General features: G+C 47.1%; 1 protein-coding gene and 1 long non-coding RNA gene across 3 annotated transcripts in view; one reads left to right on the plus strand and one right to left on the minus strand.

Annotated features, from left to right (window-relative positions):
• Nucleotides 1-425: 425 nt before the first annotated feature.
• The window catches only part of LOC138400608 (uncharacterized), a 31479-nt gene continuing 9742 nt past the window's right edge, over nucleotides 426-22162 (minus strand). The window contains exon 4 of one of the 2 annotated variants that reach the window (XR_011236374.1): nucleotides 426-958. This is a non-coding gene — a long non-coding RNA (uncharacterized lncRNA). Of the gene's footprint in view, nucleotides 959-19314; nucleotides 19534-22162 lie in introns of those variants that run through there. The other variant, XR_011236375.1, reaches the window with a different exon arrangement.
• On the plus strand, nucleotides 20581-21715 carry LOC138400607 (neuroendocrine secretory protein 55-like). The gene has a single exon (XM_069495602.1). It carries the CDS (start codon nucleotides 20900-20902, stop codon nucleotides 21647-21649), a length of 750 nt encoding a protein of 249 aa, XP_069351703.1. The 5' UTR covers nucleotides 20581-20899; the 3' UTR covers nucleotides 21650-21715.

Consider the following 22162-nt stretch of genomic DNA (forward strand, 5'->3'; position numbering starts at 1 on the left):
TTTCTCCCGTGTCCCCCAGCGCTGACAGGCCTCTACAGTCAGGTCCATATAGCTGATTTTGGAGATTTTAGAATGATGGGCCTGGCTGATGAGAACTGCCAGTGCGAGGCTGGTCACTCTGCTGGAGAACGCTCTCTGGGCAGAGAGCAGACAGCAAATTAAGAACTCAGCCAGCTGGAGGAGGAGGCCTTTGAGGAGAACTCTACAGTGTTGCGGGGAAAGGAGCGGTGCAGAGGCTCAGGCTGTTTCTGCTGCTCCAGGGTTCTCCTCACGGGGAGGAGGCCACAAGTGTAACCGGCCCAGTGTAGGGACAGACAGGGAGCAGGTGGATGAACCGGTGGCTGCCTGCATTCAATGGGATCGTTTATCACGCAGCAGTACAAAGTGTCTGCTCTATGAATGCTCTGTTGTTGATTTTTTTTTTTTTTTTTTTTTTTACAGCAGCTGGTCTGGAGTTTCTCACTTACTGCCTGACATGGTGTGGCAATAACCTGGTACAGTAAATCCTCTCATTTTAGGTGGCTCCGGGTGGTGGGGTCACCACCATGAATTCATCAGGCTGTCTCTAAGGAAGCCCAGTGTTAAATCCAAAGTAAACTCTGACAAGGTGCTTCCAAGAGGCTGCCTTGCCAAGCCCTCGTTCTAAACCGATGTGCCTCAGCTCTAAGCGACATGCAGGTACCGTGATGCAGAGGCCTGTCAGGAGATGGGTTCTGGTGGCAGTTGAAGATCAGCTCTTACCTCCACAAGGATCTAATCCCCCAAATTCTCTTTGCTTAGCAAACCTTTCCTTCAGGGGGCAAAGGTGAAACTTCCACTCAGAAGAAGCTGAAGTGTCCCAGGTTTCAGACCTGGGAGGTGGCGTTAATGAGGCTCGGCAGCACCACACCAGGAAGTGCCTGGGCCTCCCAGGTGGCACAGCTGCGGAAGACTTCGGAGATACCTGGAAGCAGAAAGGCTGGGGGAAAAAGAGAAAAACAGGGTCAACAGAGTAGCAAGATAAACAAAAGCAGACACATACACACATGCCCTGAGCAACCTCCCCTGGCCATACTTCAACTCGCTATCTTGCTTCCAATGGCCACAACAGCCAGAGGAACTTGCATTTATGGGCAATATTTAGGCTCTAGCCTGTTGTTGATTTAAGAGAGAAGTAGTCATGGTTTCAAAAATATGGCCTCCTTTCTGAGGAAGAGGAGAGGATGTTAATTAAATGGGTGTGAAGGCCCGTCTCCAAGGCCTTTGTGCATGATCTTAGACAAGTTATCTGCCCAGAGCTGACTTCTTTGGGGTCCTCAGGCTGGCAAGCATGGAGTGCAGGAAGTGAGGTTTAAAGAAGTCTTTTCTACAATCGTTCTGGTTGGCCAGAGAAAGGAGGTGGAGCTATGTTGATAGGTCTGTTGATTATGTAGAGCTGGGACAAGAGTGGAGACCAAAACAAATACAAGGCATCTGAGTCTGTGACTTAGTTCATCATGAAACCACAGAGCAGGTGGACACCCATCTAGCTCTGGTTCCAACCCTTATAACTTACAACAGAACCAAGGTTCACATGGGTGACATGACTTACCAATGACCCTAAAGCACGATGGAACAGCTGGGATTGGGTATCGAGTCCAAGAGGTGTCCAGGGCAAAGTGGCCCTAGGAACTCCCACCAGGCGACTCTCCTGGGAAAGGGGCCGCAACGGCCCCATCACCATCATTACTACAGCTACACCAACTAGTGGCGAGGGACTTGGGCACTTTGTGCCACCACCGCTGGAGCCCCCCGGGAATATCAATCACCCAGAGTAAGATGACAGCTCAGTGGGAGCCCCAGGCATGTCAAGGAGACTCCTCTGTGGTGTCCACATGGTAAGCACCAGCTGCCTGCCATTTTCATCATGGGACTGGAGACTGGCCTCAGGCACTGGCCAGGCAAGCCTCAATTTCCTCACCTACTGAGAAATAAAAATGGGGAAACCCACAAGGCCCTGCCTGCTCACCCAGCTGTCAAGAGGATGAGGATGAGCTGACCCCTTCAGAAGTGCGCCCGCCACTGCCCACAGCCCAGGCTGAGTCTCCAGAACCCCAGCCCGCTCGGCGGCTCTGCGATCTTCCCCCAGCCCAGGCAGCTCTCCAAGGCTGCCTCACCCTGAGCCCACATCTGTTCTCCAGGTGGTAAGGAACCAGCTCTGACAACAGGCTGAGCCCCAGAGAGTTGAGGAAGATTCCAGAAGTACCAGGGACTCTTCTCTACATTGTCAAGGAAGAGGCCTCAGAGAAAGAAAATCCTTTCCCAGACTGGACCACTTCAGTGAACAGAGCCCCAACTACCCAATGGAGGGCAGCTCAGCCGCGTCCATCAAATCGAGTCACCTCTAAGCCTCATCCAGACGTTCACCAGCAAGTGCTGCTGCCGCCTAAAGGCACAGTCGCCACTGACGGGCCCAGCAGGCCTCGCCCTGGCCAACTGGTCTCCCTGCTGCTCCTCTGGTACCTCCCGCTTCACATAGCAGCCAGGGAGAACTCCCGTGCCCCCGCCAGAGCCCCCAGGGCTTCTCACTGCGCTCAGAACCCGACACCAAGTGGCTGGGCCCTGCCCACATGCACCACCCCTGCTCCTCCCCGCCCCACTCACGTCCTGCCTAGGACATGGCAGGTGCCACACACCAGTCAGGAAAAGGAAGGACTTCTCTGTGCCAAAAACGGAGTATGGGGCAGGTTGTGTGTAAGCAATGAACCCTAGTGTGTCCCTTGAAGCCCACAGGACAAGATTCAGTCCTTAAAAGGTGAGGGGATGTCCTAAGCCCTCATGTAGATGGTACTGAAGTAGTAGTTAAGGCCTAGCTATGGTCACAACTACCACAGTTTCTTCCCAGAGGCCTGGATGAACAAGAAGGAGGTCTGAACCTCCAAGGAAGAGGAGGAAATTCTGAATATGAATAGGGATTAACTCACGGGCTGCCTGAGACCCCAAGGCAGCTGCCTGAGACCTCAAGAGAAACTCTCCCCCTCTACCACCCCTCCTTTCTTCCTACCCTGTGCGAGAAGCAAGGCCCAGGTTCAGACAGCCCCCCTGGCCTCTCCCAGCCCTTCCTAAGTCAGTCCCCACCCAGTGGTGGGTGAGGGAGGCCCAGGGACTTGCAGATATTACGTTACCATGGTAACTGCCCTAACCCTGTTGTGTTTCTGTTCAGGTTACTAAGGGGCTGCAAAGAGGAAAAAGGCAGCCACGCTGGCTCTGGGGGACTGGTCCAGGCACTGGTGGAAGCTCACGGCCCACTCTCCTTTCCCTTCCCCTCCCCAGGCCCAGCCCCTCGATGCTCCTACATGAGCCCAGGTCTCCCAGAGCAATGTCACAGCAAAGTCAAGGAGGCCCTAGCCAGCGACTCAGCGGCTGGGTCCCTGCCTAATTCTGATGACCCCTGTTCCTTCTAAGATAATAATAGCTCCGCTCACTGCAGGGTGAGCAAGTGCAAATGCCTACGGAGGACAGGCCCCCTCAGACATGAGTGACGGGCCCAGGTGGTGGCAGGCGCAGTGGTGGGTGTGCTGCTGGCCAACAGGGGGCGGCCGCCCCTCGGCTGCGGTTGTCTGGGGACAGGCAGAAGGCAGGATCCGGAGAACTAGAGGCTCCGCTAGGCCAGAAGTCAAATATCCAAAGGTTTCTGTAAAATCTCCTAACATCTAAACGTTGGCGGTTACCACTGATACTAAAAAAAAAAAAAAACTACGCAATTGAAACACACCATGTCTCTGGGTGGGATTCGGCCTGGAGGGCAGTTTCTAACTCTACTCCATAATGGCGGTTGTTCACAAATTAATTTTTACTATGAATAACAGCGGCAACCACTCAGGGCCACCCTCCTGAGTGCCAGGTGCTGCTTGCCTTAATCCTCGCCTGGCCACTCTGCCAAAGTAAGAAAACTGCCTGGGCAGATAAATAAGTTGTCTGGAGGCCCCAGTGTGGAAAGTGGGTGCTGAGGTTGGCGTTCACTTCTCTTCGATGCCAGAAGAACCTGAACCACAGGTTCTCTCCCCCGCATTCCTTTGAGCTAGGGGCTCAGCCCTGACCTTTCCCCTCTGGCCCTGTCCTTGACGCCTACACACAGTTCCATCTGCTCCTGGCCCTAGCATCTGCCCTCTTGTCCGCCCACCGCTGCTTACTCATAGGATCCTTCCTGCCACCTCTTCAGGGCACTTCAGAGGCTGGGCTTCTTCCCAGGCCCTAATCCTACCCAGCTCTCCTAACCATATCTAGCCGTGGTGATGCAGTGGCCTCCAAATCCCCCTGCCCCTCTATCCTGCTGCCAAATGAGCTTCCATTTGGCCTGTGACATTTAAAAATATCTGTCCAGCCTTGGCATATAGAACTCAATATCCCCAGCTGTTTAAATACCACTACCTCACATTCGGCCCACATGCCTGTGCTACCAATAAACGTATAAGATGACCCAGAACACAGGGCCATTCGAACCCTCTATTCCAATCACGCCAATCTCAACTTGGCTACTTTGTCAAATGGATCATCAGCGTGAGCCCAATTCTGCCCCTACAAGGAGAAGACAGGCAGGAGCTTGGGGGGCTATTGATCGGCAGGGCAAGGTGCAGGCCGCCTGTGAGCCAGGGACAAGGGAGCACATGCCTGGAGCATGGTGTGATGTCCGCCACAGCTGTCCTCCTCTCCTTGGCTTCCGACCCCAGTGGACTCCATGGCCTTGCTATTAATATAGTGCAAAGAGGCCCGGCAGCTGGCCGGGGCCAAATCTTTCCACATGGATGGTGACAACTGCCATCACACTGATTTGAGCTTGATATGTTCTCAACGTGCCTTCTTTCAGAAAAAACAGAACTGCAATCTGCCGGGGTGTCGCTGAAAATGTGTCCACTCTGCCCTAGCAATGGGGGGAATTGCCAAAGATCAACTTGGGAGTCACGAAAGGTGGCCCAAAAGATGGGTGGTAGGTAACTTTAGGAAGCCCCTCGGGCTCACAGGTGCAGGGGTCCACTCCCCCCACTGTTCATCAGCCCGCAGTTCTGCAGAGGCCCCAGGCCACCGGCTTCCTCTCTCGTCAGCGATTCCCAGGAGCTAGCACAGTGCCCGGCGCAAAAGTGCAGCCGAGTACACGTCTGCGGAAGATCAAATACCTCACGGCGAAGAGAAGGGGAAAGTTAGCTTAATTTTCCTGACATGCTGTCTTTGAGGGGGAAGAAGGCAGCTTCAACATATCCCAAAAGAACTGAGAAAGAATGGACCACTAGGTGTTACAGGGCCACAAATCCAGAGCGGAAGAACTCACTCTATTGTCCAAAACTGAGAAGGGTAAAAACGCTATGATTTCTGAGGTTTGCTTTAAAAGAATCCTGAAGAAAAGGTTGCGGAGTGGAGGGAGTGACAGAGGAAACCAGAGAAGCAGAAGCTGCAGGTGCCACAGCTCTGCTGTAGGGCTGACAGGCCTCATCTCTGCCTTGGTATGCTTGAAAATTTCCATAACAACAAGTTTAAAAATATACACGTGAAAAAAATATTCAACAAATATTTACTGAGGGCCTAGTATGTGCAAAGAACTCTTCTGGGCACTTCTTAATTCCTATAAAAAGAAGAAAGGTGAGCAAAGTCCTGCCACACTGGTCAGTAACAGTGTGGCCCGAAAACAATCTCCTTTTGCACAGCGGCTCTGTTATCCAAATGCCTTGGATCACTTGCAACTGCCCCATGCCACTAACCTATGCAGACAGTCTGAGTATGTACTTTTTAAATTTAGTATTTAAAAATACTACCTAAGAAACAACATAGCCAGTAAGCTCATCTACTGGAATGTCCTCTCCCATTCCTTGCTGCCTTCCCCACCAGAGGTAACCAAATACAGAATCTTGGGTTTACCGTAACACTATAAACGTTCTAGCTTTATCATGTATATACTGGCTTAGTTGTGCTTGCTCTTGAGCTCTATGAAGGGCACCACCGCACCACGTGCATGAATACATAATTTTAGGCACAGGCTTCTTTCTGGCATCCCATCAAGAACAGAGAGCACAGGAAGAGAAGAGACCACCTCCCTCTACCCAAATCTCCAGAAAGGCTGAAAGTGAGAATAAAGGTGAGCAAGTCGGTTTTGCGAGATGCCTCCTGGCTGGAGCTCAGTTTCAGAACATGCCAGCAAGAAGCAAAAAGTGCCTGAGATCATGCTTGCTGGCGTTTGGGACACAGCTCTGCTGAGGCCAACGGCGCGGGTGGAACCCTCCACTGATAAGACTGTTTCTTGGCTGCATCTGCAAACATAAACATGCGCGAAGTGACAGCAAATGTCATGGTAAAGGCAGATCAAGACAACTACATCTGTCGATTTATTATTAGAAGGCAAATGTCATGGGGAGAAAATACGCCTCAAGGAGTTCAGTCCTGTTGAAACTCTGGCTGGAACCAGAGTCCTTCGTACCACTGCTCAGCTAAGAGGCACCTTACTAGATACTGGGATCAAAATCTAATTTGTCTTCTTTGGGGGAAACCTTTGTGCCACACAAGACCAACTCTTATACTGTCTTCCCTAGAGTCTCAAAGAACATTTACCAGGTCAATGAAAAGAACAAGCAGAAGTGGGACAAAGGTGACTGTGGTCATTTTAACAGCCAAGAATTATCTTCATGTATATTTAAAAAATACTTAACCAGAAGCCAAGTGGTACTGGCAACCTTTTTACAGCAGTGGTATAATTTTCCTTTAAAAACCAAATTTATTTACAAAAAGAAAGTTGATTGAAAGAAAACTGTTAAGTGTACTTACAGTATAGGAATATGGCAAAAATGATAAAGATGGTATGAAAATAAATGAAGTTTGAGCAAAAATGGCGGCAGTATCCCTAAGGGATTATAATTTTTTTCCAATTTCTAAGGTATGTTCCAGCCCACACAGTTTTAGCTACAAGCTCTGCCCACAGATGGCCACTGTGCACACCCAGGCCAGCCCTCCACACCGAGCCTGCTCTCCTCAGGCCAGAGCTGGAAGAGGCTGCACTGAGCTCCCAGAGCTGCTGAACAAAGCCACCACGACTGGTCTCCCGATCATCACCCCAGGACAGGCTCTGAGACAGTGCCCGTTTTTCTTCTCCTGAGCTCGCTGTTTTCCTTACCTGTAGACAATGACTTCAGACAGACAGACAGATGAGCAAATGTCACTTTTCATGCAGACAGTTCACCCAATTTAACAAGTGCTCTCAGCAGGAGAGCTTTCATCACAGTAAAGTCTATTTTAAAAATGGAGGGAGATTCCTGGTACATGTCCTCAGGAAAAAAAAAATAGTGTGAGAAAGAAAGTTACTTCTTTTTCAAATGTGTTACAAATAATAACATAACATTAATTATCTATATAATTCTGTATTGAATTTGCATATTTAATTGTAGTATTATGATCACATCATTGATAATATTGATGTTAGCATCAAAGCAAGGCTGGGGTGCCCACACAGCCTGGTTTGCCAGGCCTCACCCCATCACCCCAGCATCCCTCTGGTTAGCATTGCCTTTCACGCTCAAAAATGTCCTGGTTGGATAACAAGTTACATGGTAACCCTAGTTGTACAGTGTGACTAACACATTTATGCCTGCAATGACCAGGTCAGAGGCCAAGGGTAAGAGGGACCTGGATTTCAAAGGCTGGAGAACATTCTTTAAATTGTGGCCATTCTCAACTTAAACCATCTAGATCTGGGATTAGAAGAGGTCTACCATTTGGGCTTTAAATTATCAAATGATGAGGGGGAGAAATACGTGGTCCATAATCAGAGCACAATTAGGAGTTCTCCAGTAACTACAATCAATAGGAGTTTGAACTTTGTTATTTCTTAAAGAACTCGGTCACCTTCATGAACTAAAGGAAACTGGACACAGAACCTGGAATACACTTGGCCTCTCCTTTTTAATATCTTTCAGTTAGGTTTTCCATCACCCTCTCTTTGGGGCAAATCTCTAAGATACGGATCACAGAAGTTCAACTTTTCTTCTTCACAGGCTGGAGAAAAGAGTGATAGAGCCAAGGTCAGGGGCCTCACAGATCCAGCCCCACGGCAGGCAAGAAAGCAGCTCCCAGGCCACTCTTCTACCTCATGGCGGTCTGCACATGCTGATGGTACTACTGCTTTCTTGTCCAGAGGGGAGAGGGTGGTGTCAATAGAGTGTGGGGAACAAATATACGTGGACTGCTGGTGGGGACAGACTGGTGGCCTTGGATTGAAGGGCAATTTAGCTAAAGCTCTGTGTTGACCTGTGACCAGAAACTCCACTGCTTGATAGTAACCCAAGAGAAACAACTGTAATGTGTACACAGAAGTGTATACCAGGACATGGTCTGCAGAGTCCCTAACAGGGACAAAGTGGAAAGAGCAGAAATGCATGTCGATAGGGAAGTAACTATTGACTGTCTTCATTAAGACCATAGGTAATAAGGTGACAGTGAAATATAACCAGGAAGATCTTTCATGAACCAACAGAGAAGGGTCTTCAAGAAATGCAGGGGAGTAAAAAGGCTACAAAGTGACACAGATACTATTTGGGTTTTTAAAGTTTCCTCTATGGAAACTCATTATTTGTGAAATTGGTAACTTCTGGGGGATTTGAGAGGTGGGATGTGGAAATTGTGGCTGGTGAAGGATCATCAGAAGCAGACATTAGCCTTAGCTCTATTTAATATTTTAATAAATTATTAGATAATACATGTAATTCATATAATTGCATGTGGAATTAAACATTAAAGTTAAAAACTCATGGCTGGGAGAAGCTGCTGCTATGTCATAGGTTTCATAGAGTAGACATCTTGAAAAAGGGTCGTGAGAAAAATTGACTAGCCTTTCTCATACCTTAATCCCCATATTTTGGGGGCTAGCTTTAAATAATAACTGGTACTTTTGTAGTTGGCTAGACCTTTGAATAACCAACAGAAAAAGAGAGTGTCACCAAATCATATTAGCTTTAACCTTGGCCAAGTCCTTCTCGGCTGCTGTATGGACTTTGCCAGGCTTGATTATTAAGGGCATGGTATAGTTCTATTTCTAGCTTCCAAACTACGTCTAGCCAGCTCTTGCTTTGCTCTCTCTTTAATAAGGAGCCGGCAGAATGTCAGTTCTAAAGTGATCAAGAAAAGAATGTGAAGCTGTGAGCTGTCCATTTGGTTGCTGACAAAAAATAGATCTGCTATCAAGGGGTTGACATCTGAGACTTTGGCTCACATGCCACCTCCACATGAAGATTCTCCACTTGGTATAGTGAAAATTCAGGGACAAAACTAGGACTAGGAAAAACTCAGTGTAAGAGCTGGTTTTACCATTAACTAGCAGGTCACCTCCCTCCCTGAGCCTCAGTTTCCTTGCTTGAAAAATGAAAGACTAAGACTTCATCTCTCCAGTCCCTTCCACCTCTGAGACAACTCCTGTCCACATGACTTTCACTGGAAACTCGATTTCAGGTGTACATGTCTTATCCCCTCCTTAGCACTACATTTATTCTGCTTCCATGACAGCCTCTCCATTGAACTCTAGACCTGGAATATCTTTCTGCCTTTCCTCTAGAAGGAACATCTGATACCTTCTTACATGTAGCCCTAAGGTGCTCTCCACTCAACGCGGCAGAACTCATGGCCTCCCACCATGCCACACCTGAGCTTCTTTCTTCGCTTCTCTAGATCAGTGGAAAGTTCTGACTTCCATCCAGTTCCATCTGAGCATCATAGTGACACAGCCAATTCTCCACATCTGTGTTGTTGCCAAGCTTTGTTAGTTAATCTCCTAAATAACTATCAAAGCCACTCTCACCATCTCCAGTTTTATGTATTTCTAGAACCAGCTACCACCCTAGACCCAGCTACTAACAACTCTAGCTTCCTCTCGAATTCCAATCCCCAACTCTGTGGCCAGAGAGATCTTTGAAACAGTCAAGTTGAAATCAACATCTCTGGGCCATCAGGACAAGGCCTTTGCATTGTTTGAAGATTACTCAAGACAACAGAAAGACTGCAGTTCATCTTGCTGTGCCCAGGAGGCCCTACAATGGCAGCCCCTGCCCCTGTAGACTCATTTCCCTCTGTCCCCCAGCTCTGCTGACCACCAGCTAGTTGCCCTAACAGTCCCAGCTCCTTTCCACCACAGGGCTCGCAGGTACACTACTGCTCAACCTGGGACTGCACCATACCCCTGGCTACTCCTTGCCTTGGAACTGCACCACCCCATCCTTCAGTTCTCGGCTCAAGTGTGCACGTATCGCTTTCTCAGGAAAGTATTCCTTGACATGCTGAAATCTAGGGCAGCTTCTTCCATTGTACACTCTGAAAAAACATGTTTCTTTTCCAGTACCCTTAGCTCAGATTATAATGAGACCCTCCTTATGTCCAGATCCACCACTGCATGTATCAGGTAGAGAAATCGAGTCTGACTTAGCTGACCAGCATGTTCCTGGTGCCTACAGAGTATGCAACCTATGGTGGGTACTCAGTGCTTTTCTGCAGATCAAACTCTTACAGCTTCTAAGGCTTTCCACCAAGAGGTCACTAAAAGAAAACTGGAAATTTAAATAAACAACATCCAATTTGACTGCCACTCCAACTCCTTCTGCCTAGTTGGGGTTGAAATCCTCTCCCTTGCTCACTTACCTCTTGGCCTTTACCACCATCACCACCACCACACCACTATCACTATCATCACCACCATCACCATCACCACCACCATCACCATCACCACCACCACTACGACCACTATCACTATCATCACCATCACTACCACCACCATCACCATCACCACCATCACTATCACCATCACCACCACCACTACGACCACTATCACTATCATCACCATCACCACATCACTATCACCACCACCAACACCACCACCACCACCACCACTATCACCACTACCACCATCAACACCACTGTTGCCACCATCACCACTATCACAGCACCATCATTGTCACCAAGTAACATCAATGGTCAGCTATGAAGCAGAGGAAGGCAAGATTTACAAGGCCTATCTCGTCCCAAATCTGACTTCTAGCCTTTCACCTCCAGCATTTTTGCTGAGTCCCTCTCACAGGATATCATCTTGTTTCCTTGTAAAGCCCACCCAAATACTGTTGGAGAAAAGAGAAAATCCCTGCAGAAAATGAAGTAAAACAAGGATGCATGCCTCCACTCCATCTCTCTCATTCAGTAAAGTATTAAAGATTCTTGTTTCTCACATACTTTTAGAGAACACAGTAGGGCACAAATGAAAGATGAAGAAATCAGATAAAAATGAAAGTAATAAAATCATCAATCTAAATGACATGACTAACTAGAAGAAGTCAAAAGAATAAACTAAAAATTATTTTTGAAATAAAGAAGCTCACATTTACCAAATATCCAAACTGTAACAAGAGGACACTGAATTGGAGGTTCCTAGACTTTGAGATGCTAATATTTCAAAAGAACTGTGTGGTACTATCATCTTACCCTAGTCAGAATGGCTATCATTTAAAAAAAATAACAGATGTTGGTGAGGATGAGGAGAAAAGGGAACTCTTGTACACTGTTGGTAGGAATGTAAATTGCTACAGCATCTATGGAAAACAGTATGGAGATTTCTCAAAGAACTAAAAATACAACTACCTTTTGATCCAGCAATCTTACTATTGGGTATCTATCCAAAGGAAAAGAAATCAATATATCAAAAAGATACCTGCATGAAAACTATAGACCAAAATCTCTTACCAACACAGACACAAAAATCCTCAACAAAATACCAGCAAATCGAATCCAACACAACACATCAGAAAGATAATACACGATCCAGTGAGTTTCATACGAGAGATGGAGGATGGTTCAACATACACAAATCAATAAATGTCAGTCACCACACAAACACAATTAAGGACAAAAACCATATGATCATCTCAACAGACAAAGAAAAAGCATTTGATAAAATTCAGGATCCCTTCATGATAAAAACTCTCAACAAACTCGGCATAGATACCTCAAAACAGTAACAGTCATACCCAACAAACTCATAGCCAACATCATACTTAACAGGGAAAAGTTGAAAGCATTCCCTTTAAGAACTGGAACAAGACAAGGATGCCCACTTTCACCACTCCTCCTCAGTATAGTACTGGAAGTCCTTACCAGAGCAATCAGGCAAGAGAAAGAAATAAAAGGCATCCAAATTGGGAAAGAGAAAGTCAAATTATTTCTGTTCACCAATGATATGATTTTATATCTAGAAAACCCTAAGGACTCCACCAAATGACTCCTAGACTTGAGAAATGCTCCTTAACTCATTCTATGAAATCAGTATCACCCTGATACCAAAACCACACAAGGACACAACAACAACAACAAAAAAAAACACTACAAATCAAAAACATACCTGCACTCGTATGTTTATTGCAGCACTATTCACAATAGCAAAGATACAGAATGGAACTCAGTGTCCACCAACAGCTGACTGGATTAAAAAACTGTGGTATATACACGCAATGGAATACTATTCAGCCATAAAAGAATGAAATCATGTCTTTTGCAGCAACATAGACACAATGGTCATCATCTTAAGTGAAACAAACCAGACACAGAAAGTCAAATATCACGTTTTCTCTCATAAGTGTGTGCTAAAAAACGTACACATATGGATGTAAAGAGCAACATAGTAGACAACGGAGACTCAGAAGGGTGAGGGAGCGGAAGGCGGTGGGTAATGAGAAATTACCTAGTGGGTACTATATATGTCACCCAGGTAATGGATACCCTTCAGCGCTTGACCACTACACAGTCTATGTGTGTAACAAAACTGTACTATACCTCATAAATTTATACAAATTTTTTAAAAAAGAAATGTGTGGTGCCGATATGTGGTTGCCAACTGACTTTTAATCTGTTAAGTCGCTGAAAAGAAACTAAATAAAAACAAAATTTTAAAAATATCTTCTAAAATCTTTTGAGGGGAAGAATTCAAATAGTTTTATTTATCTATTTTTTATAAGCATTTCTGAACCTCTAAAATCTGAAAACAAAAACCCTAATTATCACCTATTGTCCTAAAAAGAAATGACATCAAAATAACAAAAGGCAGGAAGTTTATGTAGCCTTAATATCAAGATAGTCCCTTCCCTGAATAAATTTAGCTGATGAAAAACCTGCTGCATCATCCTTATTTTTCTCCATTTACTGTGGACCAGCATTTGGGAACCACTTAGTTCAACTCTCTCCCCGATGAAGGAATCTCTCTACCAAATCCTCTAGAAACCTTCACTGACTGCTTGAGCAGACTTCTAGTTGCCTCATAAACAAACCAATTCTAAAAGTACAAGAAGATGAGAAAAATGTACAAAAATCAATATCATTCCTATAAACACATAATAAACAGCCTGAAAATGTAATGAGAAAGAGAGCCCACTCACAATGCAACAATAATATCAAATACTTGGGAAATGATATATATTCACATATCAAACTCCACATACAATATGGAGTTTATACAATTTTATGCAATTAAAATTATATAAGGAAAACACAAATCCTTAATGGGAAAAATAGAGACTTGAACAAATGAAGAGAGAGGCCATACTTCTGACTTAAGACTAAATGCAGAAAAGATGATAATATTTCCCAACTTAATTTATAGATTGAATGCAGTTCTAGTCCAAATATCACCAAAGTCATTATCGAACTTGATAAAAATGGTTTTTAAATTCATACAGAAAAATAAACAGGCAAAACTATCAGAGAATCCTGAGATAATATGTAGTAAGAAGGCATTTGCCCCAGAAGATCTTAAAATATAGTATGAAACAATGATTGATCGTTAAGGCTGTGGACCAACCACAGTAAGACGCTGAGGAAAGATGCCAGTTTAACCAACTGAGAAGGAATGAACCAGCTATAGATAACTATAGAACACACAGGATGCCACCATGCTCTGAGGACAGAGAGATATCTTTTAAAACCTTATCTCAATTGTGGACAGGAAGCTTTTGTTTTTGTTTTCTTAACCAACTGAACAACAGCAGAAATTTTCAAAATGATAAGACGACCATTTCTTGACAATGTAAAACAAACCTTTCTAATTCCTATGTTTTCCAAGGTTCACCTCAAGCCCCATAACCACCTCACTCCTGGAGTACTTCTAGTCAAATGCACAATTTAGCAGATAAATTCCCATTGTTCTCTAATTACCAGTGGGAGCATGTTGGCTAGGCTGCCTTGAGGCACCTGCATCTCCCCGCTCAGGCTCCTTCCCAGGGGCCCTGCACCATCATCTCTCACAGCACCCAGTAAGCACCACATAGTAGGTGCCTTCTTTTGGGCCCCTGGCTTCCTAAATACAGATTATTGCTCACAGCCCAAGATCTGATTAGAAGCCTTTGCTTGTCTCAAACCAAAAATCTACTCTTGATTCTCCTTCCTCCCTCCTTGGTGAAGAGCTGGGAGGGAAATAACGGTTGCCTCATGCGAGAATTTCTAGAACCACAAAGGGAAAGACTCTCAATTTACAATGATTTTTATCAAAACAATGGAGGGGGGAGGGAGGGTCTAGAAGTCATCACCAACCTACAATGCATTCTCATGTCTGATTTTGAGAAGCCGAGTCCTTTAATTCTCCTAGTTTCATGATATTTTCCCATGTACAACATATGCTAATCGTGGCCCTATTAAGAATCATATCATCCTAGCATTGGAGGTGCAGATGATCCACCCACAAGGAGACAAGGGATAGAAAGAAAAGACTGAAGTGGAAACCAAGGATCCACCGGGAGGAAGCAAAGGGCAGGTCAGCTGGAACGCACCTTCCTTGGGAACTGATCTGCTTAGAAACCGATCCAGATCAATCCCCACACCTGCCTGGTTGACAGTGTTCTGAGACCCAAGAGAGCCACATACCCTAACACCTGCATGGAGCAGGACTAATCCTCACCAGATTGCCTTTAGCAAAAACAAAGCCAAGTGAAAATAACAAACAAATACTTTAGGATTCTCTGTAGCACAAAGCAATGCTACAGTGAAGGAGGCCGATTCCCCCCGGTTATCAGGATGGACTGATTACAGAGCCCAGATTCATTTGCCTGAAGATAATTGCCTCAATTCTCCACTTCACTTTGCACATATAGAAATAGTTCCAATCTACCAGAGCCTCAGTGACTAGACATGTAAAATTGGTCTAATCATATTTTGAAGAGCTTGAGCTGAAAGGATTTCTATGAGCGTGTTCCTGAACCATGACACCGCTAAGGGTTTCTCCCCTCTGGGCTTGATGCTGGCTGGCTGGCTGGCTGGCTCGCTCGCTCCCTCCCTCCGTCCCTCCCCCAAGCCTGAAGGGGTGAGTCAGATCCTCAGTAGATGAGATGAAAACAACTTTGAGGCTCTCTGTCAGTGCTGGTGGCTGGGGGGAAGTGGGATGTCCGGGAGAGCTGGAAAAAAGACAAAGCTATGAGCAGAGAACATTCCCGACAGTTGGGTGGTCCTTTGCAATCAGCAGTGTTTTCATCCACAGCCCACCAGCTCTAGGCAGAGAGTCTGGTGTGCAAGGCAGAGGTGGACATCTGAGGCCACAATCACCTGGGCTGGGCACATCTTGAGACAATGAAGTCTCAGTTGGCCACGGGAAAGAACCAGACAAACTTAGTATAAGTTGGGGCTAGGCAGACAGACAGACAGAAGCAGGACAAGGCAAGGCAAATGGTCAGAGTCCAGGGGCTGAGCCAGGGACTACAAGAAAGCTAAGCTCCAGGGCCAAAGCAAAGAAAGCGAGGCACCATGTCCAAGAAAGACCTGTAATCCGAAGCCAATGTTTTGCCTGAGTGGGGAGGCTCCTAGACACTTCCTGTTGGATCAGGAGCACAGAAATTGCTCCTCCTGAGGCAGAAGTAGGGAGGGAGGGAGACAGGTGCTATGTCTGTGGGAGAACCTCAACAGAGCACAAAGTGAAGAGCAAGGCAGCTCCTGAGGAGACAACTCCTACCGATCTCTGTACCCAGGAATATGGCTTGTTTCTGATCCTATCTACCTTCAAAAACGAAGGGCACAAAATACAGTATTGTAATCCCAACAATGGCCTGGACAGAATCTCATCATGTCAAAAAGATGACTACTTTACCCTATCGTTTGCTTTTAGCTCTAGATGGCGTCCCCCCAAAATCACAAAACCAGGAGCTCGGGTTTTCACCATTTCTACTGGCAAGAGCCCATTGATATCAGTGCAGTCTAAATAACAACAAAATAGCACCCTAGAGAAATGAGCCAAATGCTTTTGTACTGTGTCCAGTCATCTTTGGGGAACAGGCGGGAGGGGCCAATGCCAAACTCTCAGTGGGGCTGAACCTTTCTGACTGACTGGCACAGTGAGGGGTGGGGGGCACTTCAAACTCCCTGAATTCATTTCTGTCCAAAGGAAAGTTTGAAAAGCTCTCCATCTCCCAAAATAATCCTTTCCAATGACTGTCCAAAAAATATGGTCAAGAGTGATGATACCCACTCTCCAGGCAGAGCAGAACCAATCAATCCATTATCTTGAGTCTCATCTTGGAAAATGTGTTGAAGTCCAGGGGACCCATGACAATAGCCTCCAAGCCTTCTGAGAACTCCTATGATTCATCTCTGTCTCCCTGAGAGCGACCAGCACATGGCTTTGCACATGATGGGAACATAAGTAGGAACCGGTGGGTTGAAAGCAAAGGGCTTTTAAAAATCAAAAGAAAATCTCAAAGTTGGACCAGGTAAAAACCCACCTCTTTTAGAAGACCATCAGATGAACTCGACCTCTGATTCTAATCAGTTACTCAACTTCCCTCCCTTGTCTATCTCTCTGGTGTGGAATTTCTTATTCTGCACCTGTTGGCTGTCTGTTTTTAAAATCTGGGGGCATTTCACATTGATATGCATGTTACTGGATGGCAGGAATTGTGCACCCTCAATTACTTGATCTCCCCACAATGCCCAGAATTGTGTCTTGGTCATAGAAGACTCAATTCATGATTGCTAAATAGCCAATTTCATTTGTTATTTCTGAGATAGCTCCAGGAAGGCAGGCAAAGAGGACTAATGTAATTAGTAGATGGACTTGACTAATTTCTTTGCTGCAACAAGTGAGTTGTGGAGCAAAGAGCCTCAGAGCCCTGCCTCAGTTCGGAAAGCTGCACGATAGGCTCCATCTGCACACAGCTATTTGCCCATGTCTTAAAATCGCCCCCCAAACATTCCTTCCAGTGGGAAGATTGTGTCTACCAATAGAGCCCCCAAGCCTCTCACCCACAGCCTCCAGAGGCCTTTAATGGAATCAGAAGCTGAGTTGAAAAGACTTTGGTTGGCATCAAGTTCCAACTCCACACAGCTCATGAGCACCATGGAAAACATCTCCAATATGTGGTCATCTGTCCTTTGATTTCTGCTTCTGACAAAGAGCCAACAACCTCCTGACAGTCCCTTCCATTCCAGAATCCTAATTGTTGGATTATTCTTCCTTGTGCTGGGCTGAAAGCTGTCTGTTGTAACTGCCACCCATAGGTTCTAAATTTTGCCCTCTGGAGCCACATAAAATAAATCTTAAAGCCTTTTCCACATGATAAACCTTTAAGGGGCTGAAGACAATATTCTTCACAATTCATCCAAATAAGAACCTTATTGTATGATATTGTAATGAGCTAGGAACTGTGCTTTCCTGTCCAACTGGTATAGGAGCCTCCCTCCGGCAAAGCCCCAAAGGTGATATATGTCCACACTTTATTTACCGGCAGACAGAGAGAGCCCCTTCTTCCTTAGCCTGGTAACAACCGAGGTCGTTCATCACCCACTTGCTCCTTTTTGAAATTCACTCTGCAGCAAGCACTTTTTAAAGTCATGCACGTAATGCATTTTAAAGAGCATCTTCTGCATAGCTCCATTTGCTCGACCTCGGCACTAAGTGCAAGATGGAACAGTATTTCAGTGCAGTGCCCTGCTCCTTCCTCCCAGAGCCTGTGCTGAATGTACACCAAAATGTATTTGTAACTAAACAGGACCGGGGCTGGAAAATGCAGTGTTTTGTTAAATGTTCATTTGCTGATTAAAATGCATCTTGCAAAGAAAGCACATTGCTAATGTAGAATCTATTCCAAAAATATGTATTATGTAATGCACATTTTTTAATAATGCAGGCAATCTCGGTGTATCTATATTAGTGAATCGGCTCTGGGCTGCCATCTCCATTATAGGCATAAAGCACTGCATCTGAAAAACGAAGTACTTTCTTATGTACACTAAAGAATCATAATCCACCTCATTGCTGACAGCTGGCATTAGTTTCCATTGAAAGAGCATTTACCAGCACCCACATATTCCTGATTTTTTCCCCCCGCAATGTGCCCTGCAATCAGCTTAAACGATGTCTTTATGCCAGTGGAGTTGTACTAGTTAAAAGAAATAAAGCAGGTGGGTCACTGTGGGCAGACCACTTAGAAATGTCCCGTTTGTCAGCAATGAGAGGTGGAGACCAGGATTTGCAATATACAGCTCCAAAAGCCTCTGTGTCCAGTGTCCCATAAGAATATCCACAAAATGCTTAGAGCCACGCAGGCACTTGTGATAGTAAAACCCTTTCAGTTTCTCTGGCAAGTGTTAGAGCAGAGCACAACTGGAATACAGACACTTGTCCTTTTATGGGGTTTGCCAAATCAATCCCACTTTATTAGACCAATCAGTATTTTAATGCTACAAACTAACTCACAGAACACGAGATGCAAGATAGACATAGCCAAGACACAGAAATAAAAAACACAACACATCAAAAGCAGTTGCTAGACACATACTGAGGTCTGACCTTTGCATTTGGCAGCTTTAATGCAAGCATGGCGTTGAAAGTGTGAGGAGAACTTCCACCATGGTGAGGAATGGCTGTGGGTGCGTGACTGACCTTCAGCCACCAGGAAAAAATACAGGAGGGAATGCCTGGTAGATCACCCAGAGGTAGCCCCTCTTCTTTAAGTCCTCTCATACTGACTCAAGAAGGAGAAAAGAACTGAACCCATGACATATGTCCCAAGTGAGGCAACCTTGTTGACATTTCCATGGATTTCAGCAAGACAGCCTTCCTCTGAGTTGTATTGCCTTTGGGCTGTCATCTCCATTATAGGCATAAAGCACTTCATCTGAAAAACGAAGTACTTTCTTATGTGCACAAATTAAAAGAACCATAATCCACCTTGTTGCTGACAGCTGGAATTAGTTTCCATTGAAAGGACATTTACTAGCACCTGCATATTCCTAATTTGTTCCATAACATGCCCTGAAAGAGGGGCACCCCATATTCAACAGGGAGGGCAAGACTGAAGACATACATACCCTGAAAGAAGCAGGTTACAGATGGAACTCAAGAGCTTTCCACTGTAGGGATCCCTCCCGTAGGCTGTGGAGCTCATTTGATTTTCCAGGGCCGAGAAAGAGTGGTATGAATTCATTCCAGCTCTTTAGCCTTTGTGGAGCTCATAGCATGATCCAGCGGTGTCTGGCCGCCCCCTAGCATTGCTGCTCGTGATGATCCAGTTGTTTCCTCACGTGGAATTCTGGCTGTATTAAACAATGTTGGTGGGTAAGGAGGGATTCTGACTAATTTAACGTTTTGATTAACAGCAGACTAATCTGAAATATCCTTTGCTTAATGCAAGATTTTCTCTTTTGTTCATCTTCAGCACCTAGAACAGAGCTCGGCAAGTGCTAGGCACTCAATGAATATTTGCCGAAAGAATTATCTTTGTTAACAACCTAGCTAAGAAACAGCCGTAAAGGGACATCTAGTGAGGAGTCAGTGATAACTGAATAGCCTCACGGGAGCAGGACTGACAGTGCAGGAAATCCTTCCCTTTACCAATGCTCTCAGCTCAGGTCTGCCTTCCAGCAAGAGTTCTCGGCTAGAGAGAGCTCAAGGCGGTCCCCGATGGGTTTGCAGACTTGCAAACTACTGCCTTGACTGTGGGGGCCCTACTTAAGGAATACACTTATTTAGCCAATTCAGACTGCACTGGGCATCTATTTTTTTTTTTTTTTTTTTTGAAACATCTCTAATTAACAGTCACTATAACAGATCTAAAGGCGGTTTCATGATTAATGACTATCTGACGTTACCACCCTCAAACTATTAAGCCCTTGAAAATGCCCTTAGCTGGATCATTAATACTCATGTATCAGACCCTCATTCCCCTGAATATTTGCAATATTGAGGACTAGTTTTCAGCTGCTCTGGGGCTATGTCCATTTCATCGGTAACCCTGCAGAAGCTGGGAAGGGGTACGACCCCATGGGCAACCCATGCCCAGTTGCCCAAGTACTCTAACCTGTGGCTAGCTATCTTGCTTGCTCGTTGGCACCCACCAAGAACCCCTGCCCGTCTCTTCGCCCAAATCCTTTCAAACAAGGTCTCCTCCTGCCACCTGCCGGCCCACTAGGGTCTGCGCCACAGGCTCGGCGCCACCGCGCAGCTCGCGGGGAGGCGGCCCCCACCTCGCTACTGCACATGCCCGGCAGAAGTCCGGGAGCGCAACTTCGCAGAACCTCACCACCCCAGCTCTCCTCGCCTCAGTCTCCTCTTTCCTCTCCCAGGCGAGAGGACCAGCGGAGGCACCTCTCCCGAGTCTTAGACTGCAGAGTCTGAGACTTACCGAGAGGAGCCCCGGAGGAGATAGACTTTTTCTCCCCTTTCCCATTCCTCCTTTTTGCTCAGAGGCAAGCAAAGGCGCGGAGCTTTAGAAAGTTCTTAAGTGGTCAGGAAGGTAGGAGCTTCCCTTTTTCTTCTCGCGCCGAGGTGGGGCTGGGACCTCTGGACCCAGCTTCTTACCTCGTAAGGTGCACCTTTTCCGGCTCCAGCAGCCGATGCGCATCGGAGCTGCTCTCTGCAGAGCCAGAGGGCAGGTCGGCTTCTCGGTGTGCGCCTAAGAGGATGGATAGGAGGTCCCGGGCTCTGCAGTGGCGCCGAGCTCGCCCAAATTACCACTTGTGCCCGCCGATAGGCCGCCGGACAGCCGCCGCGCTCCTCTGGCTCTCCTGCTCCATCGCGCTCCTCCGCGCCCTTGCCGCTTCCCACGCCCGAGCCCAGCAGCAGCGCCTGGCTGCCCAACAGCGCCGGAGCTTCCTTAACGCCCATCACCGCTCCGACGCCCCGATATTCCCCCAGACCCCTGAGTCCGAATCTGACTACGAGCACGAGGAGGCAGAGCTTGACCTGTCCCTCCCTGAGTGCCCAGACTACGACTTCGAGTACTACTACGAGACCGAGTACGAAAACGACTTCGAGAACGACTTCGACAGCAACTTCGACACCGAGCCCGATTCCGAGTCCGATTCCGCTCCCACCACTGAGCCCGAGACCGAGCCGGAAGACGACCGCGGCCCCAGCCACTCCACCTCCACCCAGTCTTTCATCCAGCGTCTGTACGCTCTGAGGTTGCGAAGCCCCGACGCCTCCCCAAGTCGTGCGCCGCCCAGCACTCAGGAGCCCGAGAGCCCCAGGGAGGGGGAGGAGCCCGAGCCCGAGCCCAAGGACAAGGATCCGAAGGACCCCGAAGAGCCCGAGGAGCCCAAGAAGGAGAAGAAGCAGCGGCGCCGCTGCAAGCCGAAGAAGTCCACCCGCCGCGACTCGTCCCCGGAGTCCCCTTCCAAAAAGGGACCCATCCCCATCCGGCGTCACTAATGGGGGACTCCGTCCAGATTCTCCTTGTTTTCATGGATTCAGGTTAGTTGGCCACCGTTAAATTGGGGGTCTGGGGGCGGTGGAAGGAAAGGAGAAAGAAGGAAAGACAGGGTAAAAGAGCAAGGTGGGAAGAGAGCGGGCTCAGCTAGCCAGTCCGGGATCGGGGGTCTGAGTGAGGTGGAGAGAACTCCCCAAATCTCCCCAGGACGCCGCTGCCCCGGTGGCCAAAGGCTTGTTGGATGGCAGGGCGCTCCTTGCGTCCCGCTGGAGACAACCTGAGGTCTCTGGGCCGGTGCCGCGGACGCGCGAGCGAATCCGGACAGCGGGGCGCTCCTTGCGTCCCGCTGGAGACAACCTGAGGTCTCTGGGCCGGTGCCGCGGACGCGCGAGCGAATCCGGACAGCGGGGCGCTCCTTGCGTCCCGCTGGAGACAACCTGAGGTCTCTGGGCCGGTGCCGCGGACGCGCGAGCGAATCCGGACAGCGGGGCGCTCCTTGCGTCCCGCTGGAGACA

The sequence above is a fragment of the Eulemur rufifrons genome, chromosome 20 (genome assembly GCF_041146395.1).
Source record: "Eulemur rufifrons isolate Redbay chromosome 20, OSU_ERuf_1, whole genome shotgun sequence".
NCBI classification, from domain to species: Eukaryota; Metazoa; Chordata; class Mammalia; order Primates; family Lemuridae; genus Eulemur; species Eulemur rufifrons.

What these genes read in the sequence shown, in the direction of transcription:
- LOC138400607 (XM_069495602.1), top strand. Translation starts at nt 20,900, where the DNA reads ATGGATAGGAGGTCCCGGGCTCTGCAGTGGCGCCGAGCTCGCCCAAAT.